The following is a 25,687-nucleotide window of genomic DNA, read 5'->3' on the forward strand; positions in this document are numbered from 1 at the left end:
ATGGCTCATTCAATGAAAGTTGATCATGGGAGGCTTGATCTCGATTGTTTGTTAAAGTAAATATTGAAAGTTAATCTTTTTAGGACCAAATGACTGTCCAAAGAACATAAGCAAGTTTCATTAAATTCATTTTGTAAGATTTACTATTTTGTTTTGTGTTAGAGAATTTTTTCATCCCTTTGGAAAATTTGTGCTATTGTTCATTGCTTTGCTTATAGGACCCACATATTGTTTGTTTTTTACAACGTAACAAAAAAACATGATGCTTGTTTGAACATGCTGATGATGAGTACACCACTTATCACCAATATTGTAATGGGATTTGATTTACTGTTTTTGTTATAAGGCTATTGAGTAGCTTTCTCAGTGCTTTGTTTTTCAGACAACTACACGACTTCTATTTGGCTATTATTCTTTTCAAAAAATTTCTGTAGTGAGAAAGCTTGCATTTTACACAAGGTCTGCTTAATATAGTAGCAGTAAGAAAGTTATTTTTATTTTTATTATAAAAAGAAATATGTATAATACCGATAACTAGTTTTAAAAGGAGTTATTTTTCTCTACAATAATTTACAACTATCTTCTAAATTGTTGCGGCCTCGAAGGGGACCTTCAGTTGTCACGATGTATCATGCTACGCATTGAAATTCTTTGTTGGTGGAATTATACTTGTACATGTCGACCAGTTGTGCTTGCTCATTTTCAACAATTTGATAAAATTACTGTGATTCCATTGTTCACTCATTGTGAATTGGGATCTTATATGCATTCATTGACAATAAACGGTTTCGTTTTATTGCGTCTAGTCAATGACAACACGATTTTTAAACTATGTTAATCAATGCACTACAATTCGTATGCCTAGCACAATTTGGAAGAACCCAATACACTGATTACAGCGGTGTCCTTTGGAACCCGCCTCTTGAGGCGGTTCCTTCTGAACCGCCTCAGCCCAGCCCAATCATGGCCGCTCTTGTATACCAAAGTGAAGGCAATTTGCCTCCTTCTTGCCCAAATTTTAAATTACTTGCCTAAGGTGGGGGTCCACGGGATTTAATTATTTTGAAAATTATTTTTAGAAAGATTTGAGTGGTGGAAAAGGTCTTTAATAAGAGAGGTAAGGGGTTAGGGAAGGGCATGCAAGTATTGTTTTCTTCTTGGATGTTTCTTGGGTGTTTGGGCTCTAGCTCTCTTGTCTAGAGATTTGGGAGAGGACGATCCTCCTCTCGAATTTGGGATCACTTGTATCTTGATTTCGTGTTGCTTTTGCTTTTTGGTTTTCCTTATTGCAATTTAGTTATTGGGGCTTGATTCGGCCCAGATTTTGGCTGAATTCTCGCTGTTTTATCTCAATTAGTGATAGGTTTGCTTGCGACTCAAGTGGTATTCCTTAGGTTACTTGCGAACTCAGTATTTCCTATCATACACTTTGTCATTTTCGCAGGATTTTTTGGCCTTGCTGCTACTCCTTTTATTGTATTTTCATCCAACACATGGGTCTGCTATTAGTGAGGTCCCTCTATTGCCATCTGATTTTATTTGCCTTAATTGGTAAACATGATATTAGAAGTCCCTCTATTTGCTTGGAGCTGACAATCCTTGAGCAAATTTTCAAAATAAGTTGATTTTGTATGGCTGAGAACCCATTTTCCTCATCTATGGGCTTTCCACATAAGAATCTCTCAAATCTCTTTAAACTTGTCTTTTCAAGTTTGCATAAGTACGATAAACATGAACTCTCTTGCTATCATAATTTCATGGAAATGCCTTTTGGCAAGTTAATGGGCTCTAAAAATATCTGCTCAGTAGAAGCGAGATGAATTTTCCCCAACATGAGGGGCTCCATTTAAGTGTATAACCGACGTTTAAATATGGATCATGATAGCTCGCTTTATGAGGTAGTGTCATTTTATGTATTACGTATGAATTGAAGGAAGTAAATCTTGAAGAACATTTATTCATTGTTGGGGAATCACATTTTATTTTGAAAAAAACATATCATTTTATTGTTAACTGGATGTATGCCTCTAGATAGAATTATTTTCATTATTATAAAGGAAGAAAAATCTATTTTCAGTTTATAATTATGATTTCCTTTGCAGAAAGTTCCCGGAAATGACTTTAACAAGCCAAAGGATTAATATGTTAGGGGTGCTGGCAAAAAGGATTTTCTTGGATTAGGGCATGTATGCAATGCACAGTTTCGAGCATCATTTAAATTGGATTTGTTAAATTCAGAGAAATTGGAGAGAAGAAAGGCCTATTTTATTTGCTCAAAAGTATCCTATTTCTAGATCTATACAAAGATATCTTATAAAGAAATAAAAAAACTATGTTCATGCATATGCCTAATATAATCTTTCCTAGATCAGGCCACCCAATGTGATGGAGATCGCGTGATCAGGTGATTCCTTCCATGGATCCCCATACTGACCGTGGGGATTAGGGCCAAGGGCGGCTGGATTTAATAAGATTCATGGTGCTATTCTCAGTTACGTGTTGTCATAAAGCTAGTTATGCTGTGATGATTGTTTACCTGGTTTAGATTACTTGATTTTCTAAATTTCCTTGTATGTTTTTTTTTTTAATGGTCATTTTTCATTTCTTTATCAAGCGTCCTTTTTTCTTTCAAGGGTCAGTTACAACATCATGGACTATCACTTTTGGAAAAATGGCCGCAATCCCAAATGCAACAGTTTTATGTATAGTCTACTTCATCTAAAATTTCATGACTTTCTTAAAGAAATAGGAAGGCTTTCTTTTCTCTATCTTAACTTATTGCTTTAATATTAGGAAAGGGTTGTTCCATATCTCATATGTTAAATGAAGAAAGTTGACAATAGAGAAAATGATCACCATAAGTGCACAAGGCTTCATAAGCTGTGTTTCGTTAAGATTTAAGTCAAATTGTACTGATTATGAGGTCATTTTTCTGCAACTGATAAGATAAATGACCAAAGCACGTGGCCTATGTATAACTATTAAATATGTTTAGAATTACTATTATTTAAAAAAAAAAAAAAAAAAAAAACAAAAAAACATAAAAAAAAAAAATAAAAATGTGGAGCCCGATTTGGAGCGTCTATAAAGGAAATTTTTTTTAAAAATGTTAGTTTACTGCTTTGCTGATGTTGTGTATGCACTTGCAGATCAAGGACGTTAGTACCATGTGTGCAAGGAGCTTCTGAAGTGCTTGTACCGTGACCATTGTAAATACTTCCATCTCATTCACAATCTGAGGTACATAAAAAATTCTTCTAAGATATTTAAAGAAAAAAATAAAAAAAACTGCCCCTTCTTCATGATATGCAAATTTTATTGCATTTTTTTTCTACAACTCCTTATTTTTTTGGGTAATATTTTACTTTGTAAAGTTTGGAATTAATTGTTTTGGCCACTACTACTGATGAATGGAAGATCAATCCTAACCATGCTAACAATTTTAGAAATGCACTTTCTCATTTGTACGTGCTTGAGAATTTGTTATAAAAGATGGCTCTGAGAGTGAAAAAACTTAATTTTTATTAAGCAATCTACTCCTATTTAATAGATCTATCCAAGGGTTGATAAGGAACAAAATAACTCTATAATAACATGAATATAATATCCTAAATTTTATGGAAGGAATTAATGCAATCCTGTAGTCTTCCCACGGCATTACTGTTCACAGCCGTGGATTATCTTTGGGATCGTAAGGTGAGATTATTACACTCCCCCTCAAGCTGGGAAATATGGATCCTCATTCCCAGCTTTGTTCGATATTTGGAGGGAAACGAACTGTCCATCCTTAGTAAGGGAAATCTGCAATGATCCTTGATGATACATGGTCAAACACATTACTAGACCACTGTCTAGTTTTCTTTATTTAAAATGTTTTTGTCCACTTTCTTTTTTTTTGTGTGGTCTGGTCATGCTGGACTGATTTGGGCTATGCTGATTGCTGATTTGTTGTCCAATGGTAGCTTCATGGGCTCATCCACTTAACTTGATCTTTCTTAGGATATTTGTGAATCCATAGTAGCTCACATATTCCAAGGCCATAGCTCGATCTTTCTGCTTGCACTGGATCGTCGCCCCATATTCTGTTTCTTGCTTCTCCATGTAAAAGGTTTTCCTCAAGAAATGTGCAATACCCTGAAGTAGATCTTCTACTCAACCGGTGATCCGCGTAGTCGCATCCGTATGTATACTTCTAGGGTCATATTCCTTACGATCTCTTTAAAGAGAATTCCTTTTCCTGGTCTCCCTTTAAGGTAGTGCAATATCCTGTCTTACTGCTTGCATGTGAATCTGCTTTGGAGGTTTCTGCATATAACTGACTGACATGCTTACAGGCAAATGCTATGTCTGGTCTAGTGTGGGAGAGGTAGAATCTTTCCTCTACAAGTCTCTGGTAGACCCTTTATTACAGTCTGGATCGTTCTTTAGCTTCTCCCAGTTTAGATTTATTCTATTGGTGTTGGTTGTGAGTTTACAGGGCTAGTTTACCTCGTTCTCTTAGTAAGATCTTTGATGTATTTTTGTGTTGAATGAAGATTCCTTTACTGGAGTGACTACTTCAATTCGAGGAAATTGTTAGGTCTCCAAATTCTTTGATGTCAAATTCCTAGTAAGTTAATTTTTCCTTAAACTCGACTTTCTCCTCTTCATTATTTCCTGTCAAAATTAATATCATCAAACATACCACTAATAGTATTTGTGGACTCCCCTCTGAGTCTGAGTGTTTGTAGAATAGTGTTGGATCCCCTTGACTCTGTCGATATCCATTTAGGAGATGAATTTAGAGAATCTTCGACAGGCCCTTGGTGATTGTTTGAGGCCATATAGACCTTTTTTCAGTTTGCATACCTTGTTATTTTTCAAATTTTTCTTTAAAACCCTGGTGGCTATTTCATAAATATCTCTTCTCTAAGTTCCCCATGCAAGAATGCATTTTTCACATCCAATTGCTCAGGTGCAATTGTATTTGGCTGCTAGTGAGAGTGTAGTATTCGGGACAGTATTCATCTTGCGCTACAGGCGGCAAAGTTTCTTGGTAGTCAACTGCCGTACGTTTGAGTAAACCTTTTGCCACTTAGTCTTGCTTTATATCTCTCTAGTGTGCCATCGAGCATTGTTATTTTTACTGGAATACCCATTTAGCAACCGACCGATTTTTTTTCCCTATCAGTAGTGATTGACATCTCCTCCAAGTTTTGTTCTTCTCCAGGGGCTGATTTTCACCTTCATGGCATTTTTTCATTTTATAGGAAGGCCTCAGAAACATCGTTTAGGAATTGGGTATCTTTCTAATGTACAGAAAATTTTTGTGTGATTGATGAGAAAGTTGTTGGAAGGATATAAGAGTTGTTTTATAGCGGTATAAGGGAGGTGGTGACTTTACCTTTTTCAGGAGATGGTTCCGAATTCTTGGATCTGCTTTGAGCACAGCTTGGACTTGTACGATCTGGAGTAACCTTTCCAATCTATATGATAGTGTGTTTGTCATTTGTTTCCCTTCTTGGGTTTTCAGGTGGATTTTTCTGAGGTGGTGAGGAAGGTCAGAGTGCTAGCTCATTTTCCTCATCTTCCTCAAGTTCAGTCTCCCCTTGAAGATGAGTTTTTTGAAAATAGAATTCTGTTCAGCAAAAATGGTAACTCAAGAGACAAGGTTTTCTTGTAGGCGGCTTGATAACATTTATACCCTTTGGGTAGCAGGGTAGCCAACCAAAGATGCACTTGAGTGCTCTTGATCTAATTTCCTCGCTCCTGGTCTATTGGAATTTAACATAGACGTGCATCCAAAGATTTTTTGTGTAAGATTATGATGGGTTCGAATTCTGGGTAAAAGAGACAAGGTCTCCATGGAGTTTTGAGGCCTAAGGCTGTTGAAGGTTAGTCGGTTGATGTTAGATTATGCGCCAGTAAAAGGGCTTCCCCCAATGAGGATTTGGGTTATTGTGTGAAATAGGAAAGCTCGCGTAGAGGCTAGAAGGTGACCATTTTTCCTTTCTGCAAACCCATTTTGTTGTGGGGTGAACAACAGGAGGATTCATGGATGATCCATTCACTCTGGAAGTAGGAGGAAGGGTTTGGTTGAATATTCTTTGGCATTATCGGAGCGAAACCTTTTATTTTTACCCGAATTGGTTTTTGATCATGGAATGAAAGGTGGGAACAATGGTGCCCCAGACATCGGATTATGTTTAAGGAGATAGTATCCAAGATGACTCTTGTGCAATCATCAATGAATGACACAAACCAACGTGCCCCAGGATATTGGGAAATTTAGAGGGCCCCATATATCACTATGTAATAATTGTAGAAAGGAGTAGCACATCTCCACTTATTGTTTGGGAATGAGGTTCTTTTATGTTTTAGCCAACTCACAGGTTTCACAATGACATTTTATTGTCTAAATTATAGAAAAAAGTTGCGGATTACATCATGTTTTTAGGACATCAAAAGATGGGTGTCCTAGTCTATAATGATGCAGCAAATAGCAGAGTTCCTATCGACTGAAGTAACAAAGAGCAAACTCTTTTAGATTGGTTTGTTTCTTCCAGGTAGTACAATCCTGCTTTCTCCTTGAAGTTTCATCTTCTTCCCGATCTCCGGTCCTGAAATATAGCATAAGGTATGTGATTTAAACAATGCTTGACACATTATGGTCATTGGTAAGTTTTTGTATATATATAATCGGTTTGTGGATAATTGTGGTACGTGAGCACATTTTTTGGTGAGGGATTGGCGATAGTGATGATGTCTCCTTGGCAGTACCGTGGTAGAGAACCGATCAGCAGTGATATTTTTTGTGTTTGGGCAGGAGTTACATAGTTTATGAGGGTGGTTAGGTGAGTGTGTCATATGATCTGTGGCTGCTGAATCAATGATCCATAATTCCTTTAAATGATTTCTAGAAGCACTTAAAACTAATAGAAATTAGAGTCTTACCTGAGAGTGCAAGTGAAGAGAAGCATTTGATTTTTCAAGAGACAGGAGTCGATTTCAATTTATCAATATCTTCTTTATTGAATTCTCCAAATTGGGACTGAGCTCTGCTACTGGTTAGTGTTGTTGGCATGGTGATGTACCATTGTTTCACCTTTGTGATTCCACTCCTTGTTTTGGGGGTTTTCCATGTATCTTCCAGCTGTTTTTCTTTGGTGTCTTGACTTTTTGGCATAGCTGCCCAAAAGTGAGTCTTTTTATCTTTGGATTCTTGAAGAATCTTTTACCTTTCTCCTTCCATGATGATTCTTTTGTTCATCACATTGCTGAGGTTTCAATTGGCTTTGTTCTAGCATCACTTCCTCGTCGACTTTCTTCTGCTCGGATGAGAGAAAATAGTTTCGTTGAGTGATGGTGTCTCCTCCTGCCCGAGGATCTGAACTCTAGCTGATCAATTCTGCATTTGAGTTCTGCAAGAAATATAACATCTATTTATTTACAATAAAGTTCTTTAGAGATCGCAAGCATCCTCCGGACAATCTGGTAATTCAAATGCACCTAATAGTGATCAGTTCTTAGCATAGATTTTGTAGAAATGGTGGCATATCCGTCACAGTCTATACTAATCCGATGCTTCGTCTTCCACTTGAACTTTAAACTTCAAAAGGATTTGGGACTGATAACGAAAGACTTTCAGAGATAGGTTTGTCTGGCAAGCATATCAATAATGTTCCTTTGCTGTACGATAGGAACAATTAAATGATAATCACTTAATTTCATGGAAGAATCATAAGATAATAATCCAAACCATGACATAATATTGGGTTAGCTTCATCCATGCCCACCAAATTTGAGAGATCTTTCTTTCGAGTCCTCCTCCAATGGACAGAATGATGTATTTACCTTTACCCCTTCACAGTAGGTCTATCACAAATTGAGACACTTCAAAGTAGTATCATTCCCATTAGACGATAAGAGAAGGTTTTGTATGTAATTGAAAGGTCACTCGTTCCTTGAGAAATGCCACCATCGACTCACTCAATTTTGCATCAACGCTTTTGAGAAGGAAATAATTTCTGAACATATTGAGGAAGAAGCAATTAAGGCTATACCTAATAAATTTCCTTATTGTTCGACAATAAGGTCCAAAGAGAATTTTATTTTCTGGTTAACTACCAAATCCGGCCGAGTCTTTCAAAAAAACTAAGAATTGGGACAAGGCAGGAGGTCGAGGCTCCAGAGAAAAGAAGCCGACATACATATACTTTCGAACAGCATGAGCCGCATCGAGGAGGTTCATCTCCGGTTTGGTATCGGGACGGCTGTCTACGGTCGGGATGCCTTTGCGATACGAGGACGCCTGGGGAACGCCTTCGATGAATCGGGTCGCCTTGGACGATGCGGGAAGCCTTCCGTTGTCGGGACGCCTGGAACGCCTTCTCAGGTCAGAGATGGCCTTATGGAACGATCGCGGTACAGCTGGGACGCTTATCAGACGATCGGGTTCGACCTTCGAACGATCGGGAGCCCTTTCTACGGTATCGGATGCTTTGACGAATACAGGGACGCCTGGGACGCTTTTCGATGAGTCGGGTCGCCTTGGACGATCGGGAAGCCTCTTGATCGGGGACGCCTGGAAAACGCCTTCTACGGTCTCGAGATGCCTTTGACGATCGGGACGCCTGACGCTTTCGACGATCGGGTCGCCTTCAGACGAGTCGGGAAGCTTCGATCGATCGGGACGCCTGGAGCCTTTCGCGATCGGATGGCTTGCTCCACGCGAGGCTTCTTTTGCTCCTTCGGATCCTTCGGGCTTTCGACGACGTTTCTTTGACACTTTTCCGTCAACGGGCAACGAAGGCCTCATTTCACGAAGTTTTCCCTCCGGTGAGCTTGTATCCATGTTTAAAACGAGGATCTGAGTGGAAAACTTAAATTTTATAGCAATCTTACTCCCTATTTATAGATTATACAAGGGGTATTCGATAAGGAAACAAATAACTCTTATTAATAACAATGAATATAATCTATTCCGTAAATTAAGGAAGGGAATTTAATGCATCCATGTAGTCTTCCCACTGATACTGTTCACAGCCGTTGGATATCTTTGGGATCGTAGGTTGAGATTTAACAGATTGTATATATGCTATCAAGTATCCAACACAAGATGCTAAGGGAAGTTTGAAATTATTAATATTTGTGAATTACCTTGCTGTCAAAGGAAGTTTAAACTTTCTTATCATCCAAAGAGCAGAAAGTTCATTTATTTCTGTATTAGGTTCAAGTTTATGGTGGATTATTTAGTATTTTCCTTCCTTTTAAATGGTAATAGTCATTCCTGTATTCTGGCATTTTAATTGGATTTAGTTTCAAAGTCGTATTTCTTTTTTCGCATAAGATTTTTAAACTTTTCTCAGTTTTACTCTCATTGTATGCGTTGGGGCTTGTGCGTAGGTTTATTTTTTGCAGCAGCATGAAACATTTGTTAAGCTTCACGGTTTCTTCACTTGAGACTGGTACGGTTCTAATGTAAAAACCCTCTATATGTAAATTTTATTTGGTAAATAAAGTTTGTTGTCGTTTACCAAATCACGAAAGAAATATTTACTTTCTTGAAAGAAAAAATGCATGGAGATTAGGAGGGAAAAAAGTGCGAGAGAGAGAGGAGCAGAGAGAGAGATTAGAATTATTCAGCGATGGTAAAAATACTCTTAAATAGGTTTCCCAGCTCCTGCTAAGGGTCAATTTTTAACTTGATTGGGGATTATTACACGTCATCTGTTGTCAGGTCGTAACTTTCAAAATGCATCCCAAGCGTATGATGTTCCACGTTTCGGTATTCTGATAATCTTCATTGTCAACCTATACGAACATTTTCTTTAAAGAGATTTGACCATTTGTTTTGATTATTCACTGCTGGTACTGTTTTCTTACTATGATTTATGTCACGCCGACAAACAAAATCAAGGGTATCGTTTCAGGATTTTTTGCAAAAAAGCTTGTCAGCGATGATTCTGTAAATCGCCCATCCAAATTCACGAAACAAAGGGTGTGTATAGAGGTTGCATTAGATATGATTTCTTTCTATGCAACCTATAATCTATTTATTTTGTTTCATATTTGGTTTGTGTATATTCTTGTATCATATTGATAGGTTGTTGCAATCACGTTGAAATTTGTCATGATTTCTCGTCGGTGGAGTTTGTCATCGAACCCAATGTCGTTTTTTACTCACCCGCAACTCGCAGTGCTGAGAATAGAGCACTAGGCAGGATCGACTGCAGCCATTTTATTATTAGTTTGATTTTTTTAATCTGCTTTCACTGATCTAGTTTACCAATATGAAATTAAGTTATTCGTTTTTTTGCATGAAAACTTTAGAGCTTCTCTTGCTAAAGTGATTACATTTTTACATATTTTTCTGATGTTCTTGTACACTTAGTTAGTGCCACCCATTATATGATCAATTCCAATGCAAATTTGATCTTCCGCCAAGTACATTATATTGTAAATGCCTTAGACTTATTTTTGGAAAACACATCCCCGATCAAACGATGTTCTGCTCTTTTTGGAGCTATAATTTTATTGTGCTTTGGGAGTGGGCTTTTGCTCTAAGGCTTCTTATTATACGAAACTACAAGTTGCTGAACATAAATTACATCTTTTTTATTATATTTATTTTATTTGTCCTCTAATCCAAAAGTACTATATTGCTTAGGGTTAATGCAAATGGAAAATTTTGCATGAAAAACTGCGAACAACGCTACCAACTGCCTAAAAATACGGATTTGCAAAATTTTTTTCTGAGAGAATTCCTGGTTACCTAAATTAAAAATTAGGGTTACCCTGGATGCTCGAAGATCTTAAGACAGTATTAATTAGGATACTTTTTCCTTTGAAGATGCGAGGTTATTGTGGAATGTTTAGTTCGACTGTCCGTGCCAGATCATGCTTTAACGTCTCTCTGAATAAAGAGGTGGATTTAAATTCAAAATAGAATGTGACCGTGGTGGGCATCTAATTTTTCAATGCAATTTGTCATGAAAATATGTAAACGGAGGGCTGATATGCCTTGAAAGAAAAAACAAACGAAAAAAATAGTGAAACTGCACTGAAACCAAAAAACAATGGCTGATTTTGTATATTCAAACTTCCAATGCAAAAATAAGATACAAGTGATCTACATATTAGAAGTGTTTAGATTCGGCTCTCTAAAAAACTTAGATGCTGCTAGGAGCCTACAAAGAAAGAAACAAAAAAAAAAAAAAAAACATAATCACACATAATCCCTAATACAAAAATAAACTTAGCCCCAAGATAAGCTCTCTAATTCTCCTGGAAAATCAGCCATATTTTAATAATTAATTTTTCTCTTATTTAATTCAATTGAAATATTTCTCTAAATAATTCCCTCTTCATTGGAAATCTTTCTCTAACATAATTCCCTTCTTCATTTCTCCTCCTAACATAATGAATCATGAGCTTTGCTGGGGGCGCCACGAGAGGGGGTCGAACTCCTGCTCCAGTTTCATTCGGGCAGATTTGTTGTCCGACTCTTGCTGGATCGGTTGGCTAGGTGTGGCCTAAGCACGCCCCACACTCTTGCTGCCGTATCATTACTCCTAAATCGTCAAACGAATATCGCCTGCCCAAATGCACTCCATTATGTGCAGGTGTGTGGAGAAGAGGGCGTGTGTCTCCGATAACACCCTCGGTTGTGATACATTGGAATATTGAGTGTATTGAATGATGATGCTAGTATCTTCAGATGATATTTATTGGCAACAATGCGCTCAGTCACCGCTCAATAAGGCCTGAAAGTAACTATGGTGATGAGCTTCTCATTCTTCCTCTGGCCATTATGTTCTTTGTTGTTTGATTTCAGTTTCAAATAAATTTTGTCCTCGAGCTCGGACATGCACTTCTCTCGTTTATGTTAGCTGCCATCTTTCTTAAGTTATTTTAAGCCATCAACCATGATTGCAACCATTTCATTCCCAAAAATCACATCGCGTACTCATGCTTACTCAAGGAGAAGAAAGTCTTCACCACTTGAACTCCTGTAAGTTCATCACCACCCCTTACATATTCCCTACTCCTCTCTATCTTACTCTTTTTCATACTCACCTCAACATCTTACGTCTTCATCAACTGAGCACCTCAAGCGGGTCGACGAACCGATTCGAGATGAAGTTATTGTGTAGCTTTACTGTCGTCCATTAGAAACCACCACTGGTTGTATTCCGATCTGCCCCTCATACTTTCATAAGTGTGTGATTGGAGTGAATCCCACCACGGGTTTAGGACACTCTATCACGTCTGATGTAAATGTGTCATTTCCTCTATGATCTCCTCGAACTCATCCCCACTCTCCCCCTCGCTGGCCATCAATACTGAAGGTGATCGATGCTTGATCTATGTCCCAGTTGTAAATCTCTCTCATGTTTGAAGCTATAATATTTTTGCCTGCTTATTTTGTACACCCGCCTGTAAGACACTTGAAATTGCTCTCCTGGGGACAAACTCATGTGCTCATTTCCTTCAACACTTCCCTATGAAATGACATCGTATGGGTCCTAGCTGTTAGGGTCGTAGATGTATCTCTATAAGCCCCCTCATGGTGTTGCTATGGCCGGCTTTCTTCCTTTGAAATATTTCTTCACTTCCATTCGAGCAAGCACCATAGTTTCCCTCAGCCCTCTAGGTCTCAAACACTCTGAGCTCTGCTTGTATGTCTTCCTAAGCCCTTCATGAATTCTCTTCCAACTTCACGAAAATTCCCTTAGCCTTCCGACAACTGCTCAACTTCTCCGATACACCATATTGTCCCCTCTCTTGAGTTTAAAGCATACAACTGCTCGTGGAGATCTCATTCCCGAGGGCTCGTAAATGTTCTAACAACACTCCTTAAATTCCACGGCCCCCCCCCCCCCCCTGAATAGATCGGGTACCTTGCATCCCCTCTACTACATAGCTAGGCTTTTCCCTCCAAACATAGCTCAACCGCCAAAAGTTTTTCCCCTTCCGTCAACCCATTGATAGCCAAAGTAATGCTCCACCTGATATACCCAATCCTAGAATACTTACCCATAAAAAAAATTGTCATCTTTAACTTGATCTTGCAACCATACCCCAATGGCTTCTCCTCCGTTAGTTCTTCCCATGTAATGATGATGCGATTTTTTCCATTGGCTGATTGGACCCCATGACTCTCCCAACCATTACTCATCCAGTCCACCTACACACATGCCCGGGTGGTGTCATGAAGGGTTTTGGCCTCTCCCCCTTCCTGTGCTCAATCTTTCGGGAATACCTTTTCATCACCATCAGATCCCCGGTGGTGGTCCTTGAGGGTAAACATTCTCCACTTCATCAACGTCTTCTAGAATTTTCTTTCCCTTTGGTTCAACCCTTGAACTAGGTGTCGTCAATTCGAGTCATGGGTCGGCTTCGGGTTGAACTCGAAAATGAACAATTCGGGGCCACGCCCAAAATTTTGCGGGGCGTCAGCCGCGGGCCCAACTCCGAACCGTTCCGATTTTCGAACCCGAACTGACCCTCGCGACCGACAGACACAAAAGCGTATTGCGCTACGGGCAGCGGCCGCCTTGGCTGGCATCGGCGGTCCTCAGTCGGAGTCGCGGTGCATCGGGAAGCGACATACATCACGCAGGGACGGGGAGCAAAGTGAGTGACAATAGTGCCAGCGAAAGCGACGCGAGAAGGCGCGCGGCGAGCCCCGGTCACACGAGCGAGTAGCGGGTCGCGCGAGCACGCCGAAGCCGGGCAGCGCGGGGGGGGGGGGGGGGGGTAGGGCAGCTAGGTCGGGGGTAGGGCAGGCGGGTCAACAGAGCTCAGCGGCGGGCAGCTCGGTCATGCGGGGGGAAGCTCGGTTAGCGGGTCAATCTGGGTCATTTTTGGGTTTCCGGGTCGACCCGAACCCGACCCAATTTTTGAAATGAGTCGAAAACTCTAACCCAAACCCGACTCGGTTCGGGTTGACCCGAACCCGAAATTTCTGTGTCGGGTTTTCGGGTCGTGTCAAATATTGACACCCCTACTAGGAACTCCCAGTGAGGCTTTTGACTGCATTTCAATCATCTTCTTCATCATGTCTTTCAAGTTTTCAAAGCAGTTCTCTATGGATGAGAGCCTTTCCTTCCATGTTGAAATATCTTTTCTCCATTTCGGCCTTGATTTGTTCCATCTCGTCTTCCAACACATCCATCTTATTTGCTGCCATTTAATCTTGCCCTGATATTAATTTGATATGCTTTGGAAGTAAAAACAATGAAAAAACAGTAGAAAATTGCATGAATACTAGAAATAATGGTTGATTATGTATTATCACTTCAATACGACAACAAGATATATGTGATCTATGATTAGAGAGGTAGATTGGCTCTCTCAAACAACCTAGACATCGCTAGGAAGCCCTCAAAGAAAAAGCTACAACAAAAAAACAAATCTCACACATAACCCTAATACAAAATAACTAGCCCTAAATAAGCTCTCATAATTCCCTCCAAGATCAAACCTCTTTCCTTTATTTATTTTCTCTCCTATTTGAATTCAAATTGAAAATCTTTCCCTAAATAATTCCCTCTTCAAACTGGGAATATTCTGGGAATATTCCCCTAAATAATTCCCTCTTCCTAACATAACGAATCACAGCTTTGTTGGGCCCCACAAGAGGGGCTAAAACTCCTGCTCTTGCTCCTGCTTTTGCTCCAGGTTTCGTCCGACCCAGTGGCTGGTTCTGCTCCTGCTGGACCAATTGGCTGGGTTGGCCCAGCCCGTTCCCAACTCCTGCTGCCCTATCAAGGGCACAACTTATTCACTATTCATGCTGTAATCAACATAAATGAGTGGAGAAAGATACATTAAGCCGGTTTCAAATGATGATGACTTATGAAGAACACTGACCTTTTTAATGAGTTTCTAACTTTCTATTTTTATCCTTTGGGTGCTTATGATGTTCATGATCTTTTTGCCTTCACATAAATGTGTGGAGATAGATACATAAAGCCTAACCCTATCTTTGGGATAAGGCTAATGATGATAATGATGATAATTTAGAATTAATTCGAGCTTATTTAATGAATTTATAATTTTTATGCTTTTGGGCAGTTTGAACGTGAAAAATCTCCCTCAGCTTGTTATTTTTGTTTTTTTAATTGTGCCATCATTTAATTTGAATTTGTAAAGGGAGATTATATAACCACTGAGTTGGGAGGCATGTACTTAAACAATGGATATGGAAATAAAAAAACATAAATGTGATTGGCAAGTCCCAAGATGCCAATCCTTTCAACAAAAAAAGTTTAGTGCAGTTCTTAAGCAAAATTTCAGTAAACTGGTTCACCCATGCATCTTTTATCAAACTAGAAATTTTTTTGTCAACTAACCCGCTTATTTCTTTAACTTGGTGATTTTTTATTTTATTTTTCAATTTTTTTCATATTAGTAGATACGAAGGATTTGAGGTAAATAGTTCATTTGTATGAAATGTGCGGATCATGTCATAACTATTTTGTAATGGAAATAAATTATCATAAAACTGAGATAAGTTAAAAATTCTTATAGAAGCTTGATTTTTGGCTGAAGTTTTCTTCTTAAAAAATTATCTTTATTGTTCTACCAAATATTATGCGTGGAATTTTGATATGTGAAACTTTGCACATATACCCTAAGTATTAATAAATATTGTTGGTGTCCATCTGTATTGTGTTTAGACATGGAAAGAAGGTTTATTCGTATTTGACAATTTGTGAACTACATGATCTTTCTTATCAAGCTATAGATGAATAGTGTCCAGTTTGCATGGTGTGTGGACATGGCAAACAGGGTTGGTACTAGCAAAAAACAGGCATTCCTGTAGAGTCCGTCTTATCATATAAATGACTCAAATAATCATAAAGGACTAGTCAAAATTTTCAGGATTTCTAATCCAGGTCCTAAGTCCTGGATGAGAAAAGTGGAGGATTGCGTTAGGTAGTCGACAACCTGCGTAAAACTTGTCGAATAATCATGACATGAATCCTTGAATTTTAACAGGACACAATGGCGAAAAATGATTCATGTAGCCGACCCCACATAGTGGGACAAAGACTTGATGTTGTTGTTGTATGATCAAACTTTGGGATATCAACTTTCTTTTTAGGGGGATTTACAATTGTACATGCAAATTCTTATGTCTTTATATAACTAACACTTGAATTTTCATATTTATGTAACATCTTAGATTTTAAATGATATAAAAATTAAAACTAATATTACTTCTGTGAAATAACTGAAGTAAAATATGCCTTTTTATGCATATGTTTTGATGTAATCAAGACACTTAGGATATTATATAAATATATAAATATTTATATGTTTGATATGTAAGTACATAAGAATTTAATTTATACAGTAAATTCCTCTTATTTTTATCATCGTTATGGGATGAGTAGTACTAATACGATTTTGTCATGCACTGTCATTTTAATTTTTACTACTTTTCCTTACAATTTTCTTCTGATTTACTGCTTCACTGCTTCAGTCCAGCTGCTTATGCTCTCATGCTGCTGCTGCTGCTGCAACCTCTGCCTGCTGCTGTTTCTACTGCTTTGCAATTTTCTGCAAGAGTCTTATTTTGAATGTCTGTAGAAGCTTTAGGTTTGACGATAATGAATTATTTGTAAGTCTCGTGCTTTTGTTTACTAGGATTTTGATGACATGTTGCGGGTTGTTTCCACCGTGATTGATACCAGAAACTATTCTAATCTTTGTTTTTGGATGCTATTGGTCAGAGATTTTTGTTTTTTTTTTTTATAATTTTTTTGCAAAAAATAGTTTCATTTTGGATTTGTTGAGTATATCATTCATGGCTTACTCTGGTATGCCTTTCCACTTATTATTATTAATTGCCTTATACTAGGTTTTGTTTGGTATAGTTTTCTTACTGACTCTTAAAATAGATTTTTAGACTTTGTTTGGGACGACTTTCTTACTAAAAACAACTTTCTAGTTGTACTAAAAAAAGCTGCTTTAAGAAGCAGGAAGAAAGCTGTCCCAAATGAAGCCTTAGGCTTCGTTTGGGACTGCTTTCTTACTGCTACTTAAAATAGCTTCTTAGTACAAAAGTTAAAATTTTTATACTAAGAAGTTGCTTTAAGAAACAGTAAAAAAATTATCCCAAATGAAGCCTTAGTATAAAAAATTAAAAATCTGCTTTAAGAAACACTAAGAAAGTCGTTTCCAACGAAACCTTAGTCCTCTTTTAGCTGATTTCAGAAGGTGCAGATACTCTTCCCATCCATTCAGTTTGAATGAAGGAATAATTTAATTTTTTTTTTTAATTTTTTTATTACTACGGGTTGAAAAAATCATTCCCAACCATTCAAAATGAGGGGTTAGGATGATAATTGGAGAAATCCGAGTTCTATGATGTCTGCTCTTATATGTTGACATCAACGGATGGAGCAAAAAAGAAAGAGCTGACAATTCAAAAGAGCCAATTGCTCATCCTGCTAATGCTGGCTATGGAAATACTTAATCTTTTGATGCATTACTGTTCTTCTCTGTTTTTTGTTTTCTGATCGGGGAAAAAATATAATGTATTTGGCTTCTTTATATTCAAATTACTACGTGACTGATATTTTTAACATCTAAGAAATAATTGATGAGGGATTTTGTTGAACTTTGTACTTGTTTTGATACAGCAGTTAAAAAAGCTCGTCGCTATAAATCTGCTTTGCAGAATTGCTGTTAACTGGAATTTTTTAATTGTTCTATCATCATTTTATTTGTCTATTTCACGTAGAATTTGTTTAAGATAATTTTCTTATTGTTTTGTTTTTTAGATTGTAACTATAATTTTATTTGTTTATTATTTTTTGGTGGTTTTAAAAAAAATTTTGTGTTTGGAATTTGAAATGATGTAAGATTGCTATTTTTTTTTATTTTGACCGTCTAAATTTTTTTAAGAAATTTTTTATTTTGTCTATTTTTATGCGTATTTTCATCTATTTTTACGAGTATTATATATATATAACAATAAGAAGTTTTTTATTCATCTTTCATAAGGAATTATTATATCTTTATAAAACTGTATTCTTTAATAACTTGGTGTGAGTATTATTTATATTTTAAATCTTTTTTTAATAATTTACATATAAACCATGCATTTAATTTTATATAAAATAAAAAAAGAAATAATCATAAAATGCATGTTCTTTTAATTTTTCATACTTCAAGTTATGAGCATGAGAAAGGGGGAGAGAGATTGGGAGAAGAAAGTTATTGTTGTGAGGTTTTATAATTGATTTATTCTTTATTTGGGACATCTATCTTATAGCTATTTAAAGCAAATTTTTGGTACAAAAATTTATCAATAAAATTTAAAAATTTATTGATAAAACCTAAAATTTATCAATAGATTTTTGTACTAAATAATTATTTTAAAAAGTAGTAAGAAATTTGTTCCAAACAAAGACTTTGGCTTCTTTTGGGATGATTTTTTTAATGTTTCTTAACTTAGTTTTTTAGTACAATTTTTTTTTACTAAGAAGTTGCTTTAAGAAACAACAAAAAAGTCATCTCAAATGAAGCCTTAATCCATCAAATTAGTTGGAAAAATTATCTAATTCGATGAATGCTATCATTACTCTACTTTAAATTTCAATCTTATTACTATTATGTGAATTTTGATATTATATTTAATTGTTATTTTTATAAACTTAGATATATAGAGATTTTAGAAATTTTTATTATATAACTTTTGATATGTTGAGTGAATTACTATGCTTCTAGTGATATGTATATTAATTTTTCAAAAAAAATGTGGCTTTATAAATAGTGAGTACATATATTTCGATGAAATTTCTTATAGAATAATAAAAATTTTAAAATTATGTTGTGGGTATTGCATATAAATTTTTTGTGAAAATTGTTTTAAAAAATAATAAAAAAACCACCTCAAACGAAATCATATATTAAAGTTTCATTTGGGACGGTCTTCTTATTGTTTATTAAAGTATTTTTTTAATATGTAAGTAAAAATATTTATACTAAAAAATTATTTTAAGAAACAAAAAATAAGTTATTCCAAACGAAACCGAGAGTTGATCACTCTCAGTGAGTTTCTATAAGGAAATTCTTAGTTAGTTAGCTTGTACTCTTGTTGAGTAGTCGAGTTTAAAGGTTGAATGACCTTAGTGAATGGGAGGCTTTGTGAGTCCCTAAGTGCAAGTCCAGTTACTCACTCCGAATTCTTGGGGGACTAAAACCCTAGATTCTGAATTGATTCTCTTATTAAAAAAAGAATAAGATTCTCATATATATATATAATTTAAATGGCCATAAAAAAAATGCCACAAAAGAAATATGGAATTCATAAATATTCAGAGGATTCGAAGCCACGTAATCTTATGCCATCCAAAGATGCTCCGTGCCGAGCATTCCCTTCTCCTCAACGAGAAATTATATTTTCGGGTTGTGCCAAATATTGACACCCATAGTATTTATGTATTATATTTGCTATGTTCCACTCAGATTTTTGGGAGTTGGAGCTGAAGCATATATGGAGATCAAAGCAGCTTATCGAAGATTGTCAAAGGAATACCACCCAGACTGCCAGACACAACCTCTCTTCCCTTGAAGACGGCATCTGAGAAATTCATCAAGCTCAGAGAAGCCTACAATGTGCTAAGCCGCGAAGAGAGCCGCAAGTTCTATGATTGGGCTTTGGCTCAGGAAGCAGAGAGCAAAAGAGCTGCACTGAAGCTTGAAGACCCTTACCAGCAAGATGTTCAAAATGCAGAGTCCATTCCTGACATGGTCGACCGTCTCAGTGGTAAGAACATGCAGCTAAGTGATCAGGCCATGACTGCCTTAACTTTTGACATTGCTATTATTATCTTCTGCATTTGCTGCATTGTCTATGTAGTCTTCTTCAAAGAACCTTATTGAAGTTGTTTTTTTTTTCCTTGACTAAATCTTAAATTTTAATGGTAGTTTTATGAAGATGTGGATGTCTATATACTTTGATGTATATAAGCAGACCAATAATGAAATCTTTCTTACATAAAACAACAATCATGTAGGATATAGGATCGTCATTAGCAACAAAAAACAAAAATCAAGAATGTTGCAGTAATGCTTTATAGCGTAGAATGTTGGTCATTAAAAGATAAGCATAAAATTAAATTAAGTGTTGCAGAGTTGAGGATGCTTAAGTGGATGAGTGATTATACTTGTGAGATGAACATATACGTGAAAATGTTGGAGTAGCTCCTGTGTCATATAAGATTAAAGAGTCTCTTTAGATAATTTGGTCACATAAAACACTGGCCTTTTGATCACCCGGTTAGGAGGGTGGATGTATTAAATTTAGCTTATATTAAGAAATGTTGAGGTAGAAAATATTAAAAATAATTTTTTTTCTTAAATTTAAATGGGAATTTGACTCTTAACATGAAAAAAAATGAAAGATTCATATAGCTGACTTCATATAGTAGGATAAAAGCTTGATATTATTATTGTTATTATTTTAAGAATGTCATTAGAGTAACAAGCATGCTTTTGTAGATATACCGCCCGTCTGTCAACCGCCGCCAGACCTCTGCCCTACCACCCACCACCGTCGGAACTCCGTTGGACCTCAAGCCATCTAACGACAGTCACCGGACCACTGTATGTCCGTCGAATACTGCCGAACCTCCGCCTAGCCGACCACCTTCGTCATGCCACTGCTCGAATAATAGATAAATGATTATAATTTATTTATTCTAATTTAACATTATTTAGAAAATATTAAATATATAATAATGGAAATCATAGATCAAACTATAAGTTTATTAATTTAATGTCTGCATAATCATTTAATTTTTTCTATCATATTTTAATATTTTCATAAAAAAATAATTATATTATCATAAGTAAAATACAATAAATTTATCTTTTTTCAAATACTATCAATCAAATCATAAACACAGACGAAAATTTGTTGACAAAATTAATTAAAAAAAAAAAAAACGACAGAGATCGGAATTCCATCATATTAATCCATAAATCCAAAATAAAAATTTATAAATAAGATCAGAGACAAATATTCAACCACATTAATTCGTTAAAACCAAAACGAAAACAAAGGATAAAAAACATTAATTCCTTCCCTCGTCCTCTGTCGAAATATCGAAGAAACACCTGCAAGCAAAGAAATGAATCAATGGTGGAGAATGTAAGCTTCCAAGAACAATACAGCGTCCCCGGTGGCCGTATCAAATGCATGCGTCTTCATAAAGGCGAACCCACGGGCCAGCCTGAAAATCCCTGTTCCGCCCACCACCGGCAGCTCCCTTACCTTCTCAATAATGGGATCCCTCCCCACGATAGCTACAGAGCTCCCGTTATAGATGCCATACATGAAAATCACATTTACGGTGAAGTAGAGATCTGATCCATCCGTAGAGGACACGGAATAGAAGCCACGGGCACGGCCCAAGGGCTTCGAGTTCGGGTCGGGTCCTTCGGTGATGGGATCGTCAATGACATAAATGCTTCCAAAGTGGAGGCCAGTGGCGGAGGCGCGGGAGCCATTGGGATCGGCGGCGACCTTGATGGCGGTTGCGTTGGGGCTGCTAATCTTGTCGTGGATGTAAAATTGGAGGTGAGATTGCCGGTCGCTGTTGATGGGGATTGGGAAGGTTGGGGAGGAGGTGGAGCTGGGGGTTGCGAGGAGTAGGCAGAGGAGAAAGAAGAATGCAAAAGGGGGGAGAGGATTTGCCATTTTAGGGTGGAATGATGTGTGATAGTGTGCATGAAATCAATTTTGCTAAGTTATTTATGCTTTTTCTTCATATGTAACAGTTTCTGTTATTTGGAAACTTAAATTTTGCTTTAAGGACCAATAGAATAGTGTAATGTGTAGATTATGGTGACGCTAACCCCACTCTCTCTTTCACGTTTTGCCACGTTGTTCTTCATGCGTTGCCAAGTTGCTGTAGAGGATTTTGAGAATGATAGCATTTGAGATTGGGTCTGCAGCCGGAGAAATTATTGTGTACACAATCTGAACATGTTCGAATGTATGTACAAACTGTTTATTTTGTTGCGTATTTTTTGATATATAATTTTTTCTACGTATTTTTTTTTGCGTATTTTTTGTGTATTTAGTGAGTATTATTTATTTGCTACTTATTTTGTCACAAAAAAATTATGTATTAAAAAATACGCAACAAAATTAGCAGTGTGTACGCACATCCGAGCACGTTCGGATTGTGTACACAATAATTTCTCCTGCAGCCGACGGAAGAAATTTCTCCCATCTCATTCGAGCTCGAATCCACTAATTATCCAAATAATAATATTAATAATGGCATTTGCATATGCCATCTTCTCGAAAAATATGATCTTCATTGTTTATTTATTTATTTTTGAAATTTGAGGTCTAGTCTAATATATTCATCAATAAATTTTAATTAGTGGGTTATAATTTTCATAAAAATCAGACTACTAAACAGAAATGATAAAATTAAGAATACTATATTTATATTAAAATAAAATTTATAATTAAATCCAAAAAGGGCGAATAGATATAGTTATCGTCTTATCGTCCAAGGCGGGAAGAAAAAAGTGCAGTATATTTGTTAATCTTTTTTGTGAGTAGGCAAAGCCATCAAATAGAAGACCATTCTCCATTGCCATAATGTGTGGTTAGCACATAATCAAGCAAAATGAACTCTTCAATAATTGCATATTGATCCGAGAAAATAGAGAAGTGCATAAAAATGATCTTCCAACAATCCGTTCGTAAAATATCTTAGAATAAATGACAAACATCATAATAGAACATATTAACAAAATAATAGCCGTTCAAATGCAGTCACTCAAACACAGAAAATGATCAGATAGATAATCAGCTTTAGCAAGTGAAATTCACAAAGCATGAAGACATAATAACATACAAGAAGAAGAAAATAAATAAATATCGAAGACCCTCCATTAGTGAAATATAATTTTAAATCAGCATGAAGGAAACTTAGTAATCAAAGAAGAGGTAGATATGACTTTTATTATGATATTTACATAACACAAATTTAGTTGATCATAGTTTCCCTCTTTAGGAAACAATTAGTAATTTTGAGGCCACCTTTTAAGGTTTTTGAGAAAAAGGGAAATATAGGTCAGAGAAAGTTACTTCCGAATCATTTTCATCTATCATTTTATTTGAAAAAAAATGTTCTAGTCATAGTAGGCAACTCAAATCCTATTTTTGTTATCAATAATTTTGATATCTCGGATTTTTGTTATCCTAAAATTGATTAAAATACAAGATCTCTTGCTTTTAATGATTTTCCATCATTCACCCTATACATTTTGATGGGTTAATAATAAAATTTTATTTGGTGATTTTACTTATATGTTATTTTAATTGAAATAGAAAGTATAATGTTTATTATAAAAAGATAACAAATCAATGTACTACATTTAAACATGAAATATAAGATATGTATATGTTTACTATTCATTTTCATTTAGCTCAACATGCAGTTTTTGCTTATTACAGACATACTAATGAGTATAGTGATAGTTTTATTGAATATATATGATATTTGTTGTAATGTTTTACATGATATGAAATTTGTGTAGAGGTAAGAAAGGTTGACTAGAAAGGATTGATAGATTCAAGTTGGTTGGAGACATTAGCCTATACATGAGGGTATAACAATGACATTTTTTTTTTAAATAATGTTTGTAGTTTAATTCAAAGTGATATAAAAATGGAGTTACAAGAAAACTGACTGATATGATATGATATGATATGTCAATAGACATAGAGTGATGACTTCTTACATGAATATCACCAGTCTTATGATATGTTATATGAGTTTGTTTCTTAAAAACTTTACTGATATGACTTAGACTGATTCCAATAATATTGGCCTACAAGTCTTGATACCAGAAAAATATCATAGATAACTAGATATCCTATTTTTCTTGTATATGCATATAATATTCACGCACAAGATAAATGACATAAGTGACATGATATAATATCATACACATATGTTATAAGATATGGATGACACAAGTGCATAATAAGTCTAATTAGACTTATACAATAGCACATGATATATATGAATCACTTGTTATAAATTACATGATTACATGATACACAAGTATATGACACATATGATTTACATGTTATATATGTTATGTTGCATTGTCATTGAATACATTGCATTAAATATAGAACATGATATACATGCATAGACACCGCATGAAATGCAAATGTTAAATTAGGGGTGTCAATATTTGATACGATCAAAAATCTGACCATTAACCTGACACAAAAATTTAAAGTTCGTGTCAACATGAATATGTACTGGGTCGGGTTTGGGTTAGAGATTTTGATTTGTTTGTAAATTGGGTCATGTTCGGGTTGACCTAGAAACCCAAAATAAACTTGATTTTGACCCAAGAATCGACTCTATTGCATCCGCACGACCTGGGTCATGTCCATCACTTCAAATATCACCATTGTTGCATTTGACAGTTCATTTGTCGCGTACGTGATAGTTTGCCGCTTGTCATGCTTTCAATGATGGATGTCCGGCTACTGATGCTGGCCGTCTCGCTTTCGTTGTTGGTCATCCAGTTGCCACTGCTGCTGCCAATGCTGGTCACCCTTTGTCGCTATAGCTATTGTGCTTCTAAAAAGAGGATCGTTGGATGAAGCCTAGATGGCTAGATCAGAAGTAACGACGATGACAAGTCCCGACATCCAGTTTCCCTTAAAGGCATCCCGAGCTACCGTAATCACCATTCATCCCGCAACCCTTATCGGCATCCCGAGCTACCGCCTTACTGGCATTCAAAAATTGGAAGTAACAACGAGTTGTCATAATCATAACAACTTAATAGCTCGCCAACGAGTCGGATTTGGGTTGACCCGAATCCAAAGCTGGTCGGGTTCGTGTTCAGCCCGTTGGCAAAAATGGGTTGTGTTTGGGTCGGTTCTAATAGTGCCGAGTCATTTTCGGGTTCGACCCGAACCCGACCTATGGCCCGATTTTGACAGCCCTATGATAAATGCTTATTAAATAGTAGTTGTACTAATTTCATAAAATGAAATATAAAATATTTTATTATTGATAGGCATAAGAATGATACATTGCATGGCTACTGATCAGTAGATATACACTATACACTAATTTTTAGTACTCATATGACATGTTATTGTTCATATTGATCTCTATATGCTCTTATAGTTACACATCTACACTATTTTGGATTGAATGATTACATGCATATTACTTGTATTATCTTGTATTGATTGCAGTGATAGTTTCTAATAACTTTATGAGTTGTTAGCTAAGTTTGTGATGTTAATATATATTTCAAAAGAGATTAGAATCTTGTGGAGTTAGGTAGACGAAGGTTCATATTCATTTTATTTTTATATTTTTATTTTATTTTTTTATAGTCAAGAGTTTAGAAAGCTAGATTGAGGAATATATTAATTGATTTCATTAGTATTATATATTAAATTTGAGGAATAGATATAGTTTTATATTTTCTTATCTTATAGTAAGAAATTTAGAAAGATAGAGGAATATATTGATTGATTTCCTCAGTATTATTATTGCGTCCTAGAAAATTAGCGGCGGTAGAGAGTGATATAATTTAGTGTCTTGACTTTGGATGAAGATCCAACACAAACAAATAATAGAGTATAGTTATAGCGTTTATAAGAGACACTATAATTTAA

At 36.1% G+C, this 25,687-nt stretch overlaps 3 protein-coding genes across 4 annotated transcripts in view; 2 read left to right on the forward strand and 1 right to left on the reverse strand.

Moving 5' to 3' along the window:
• The window catches only part of LOC110102378 (zinc finger CCCH domain-containing protein 28), a 34,909-nt gene extending 18,103 nt beyond the window's left edge, over positions 1–16,806 (forward strand). The window contains exon 14 of one of the 2 annotated variants that reach the window (XM_020830706.2): positions 16,639–16,806. The gene's annotated coding sequence lies outside the window, so the exon portion shown is untranslated. Of the gene's footprint in view, positions 1–16,474 lie in introns of both variants that reach the window. The other variant, XM_020830704.2, reaches the window with a different exon arrangement.
• On the forward strand, positions 13,398–19,940 carry LOC114580559 (NAD(P)H-quinone oxidoreductase subunit T, chloroplastic). Its single transcript, XM_028698510.1, is given in 3 exon segments — positions 13,398–13,573; positions 19,468–19,540; positions 19,543–19,940. Coding segments are annotated over 3 exon segments (591 nt in total). The 3' UTR covers positions 19,885–19,940.
• Positions 19,941–21,108: 1,168 nt separating this feature from the next.
• LOC110102385 (dirigent protein 22-like) lies at positions 21,109–21,703 on the reverse strand. Its single transcript, XM_020830711.2, has one exon. The coding sequence runs from the start codon at positions 21,701–21,703 to the stop codon at positions 21,140–21,142; it is 564 nt and encodes a 187-aa protein (XP_020686370.1). The 3' UTR covers positions 21,109–21,139.
• Positions 21,704–25,687: the final 3,984 nt, after the last annotated feature.

Source organism: Dendrobium catenatum, unplaced genomic scaffold (genome assembly GCF_001605985.2).
Source record: "Dendrobium catenatum unplaced genomic scaffold, ASM160598v2 fragScaff_scaffold_1099, whole genome shotgun sequence".
Lineage (NCBI taxonomy): Eukaryota > Viridiplantae > Streptophyta > Magnoliopsida > Asparagales > Orchidaceae > Dendrobium > Dendrobium catenatum.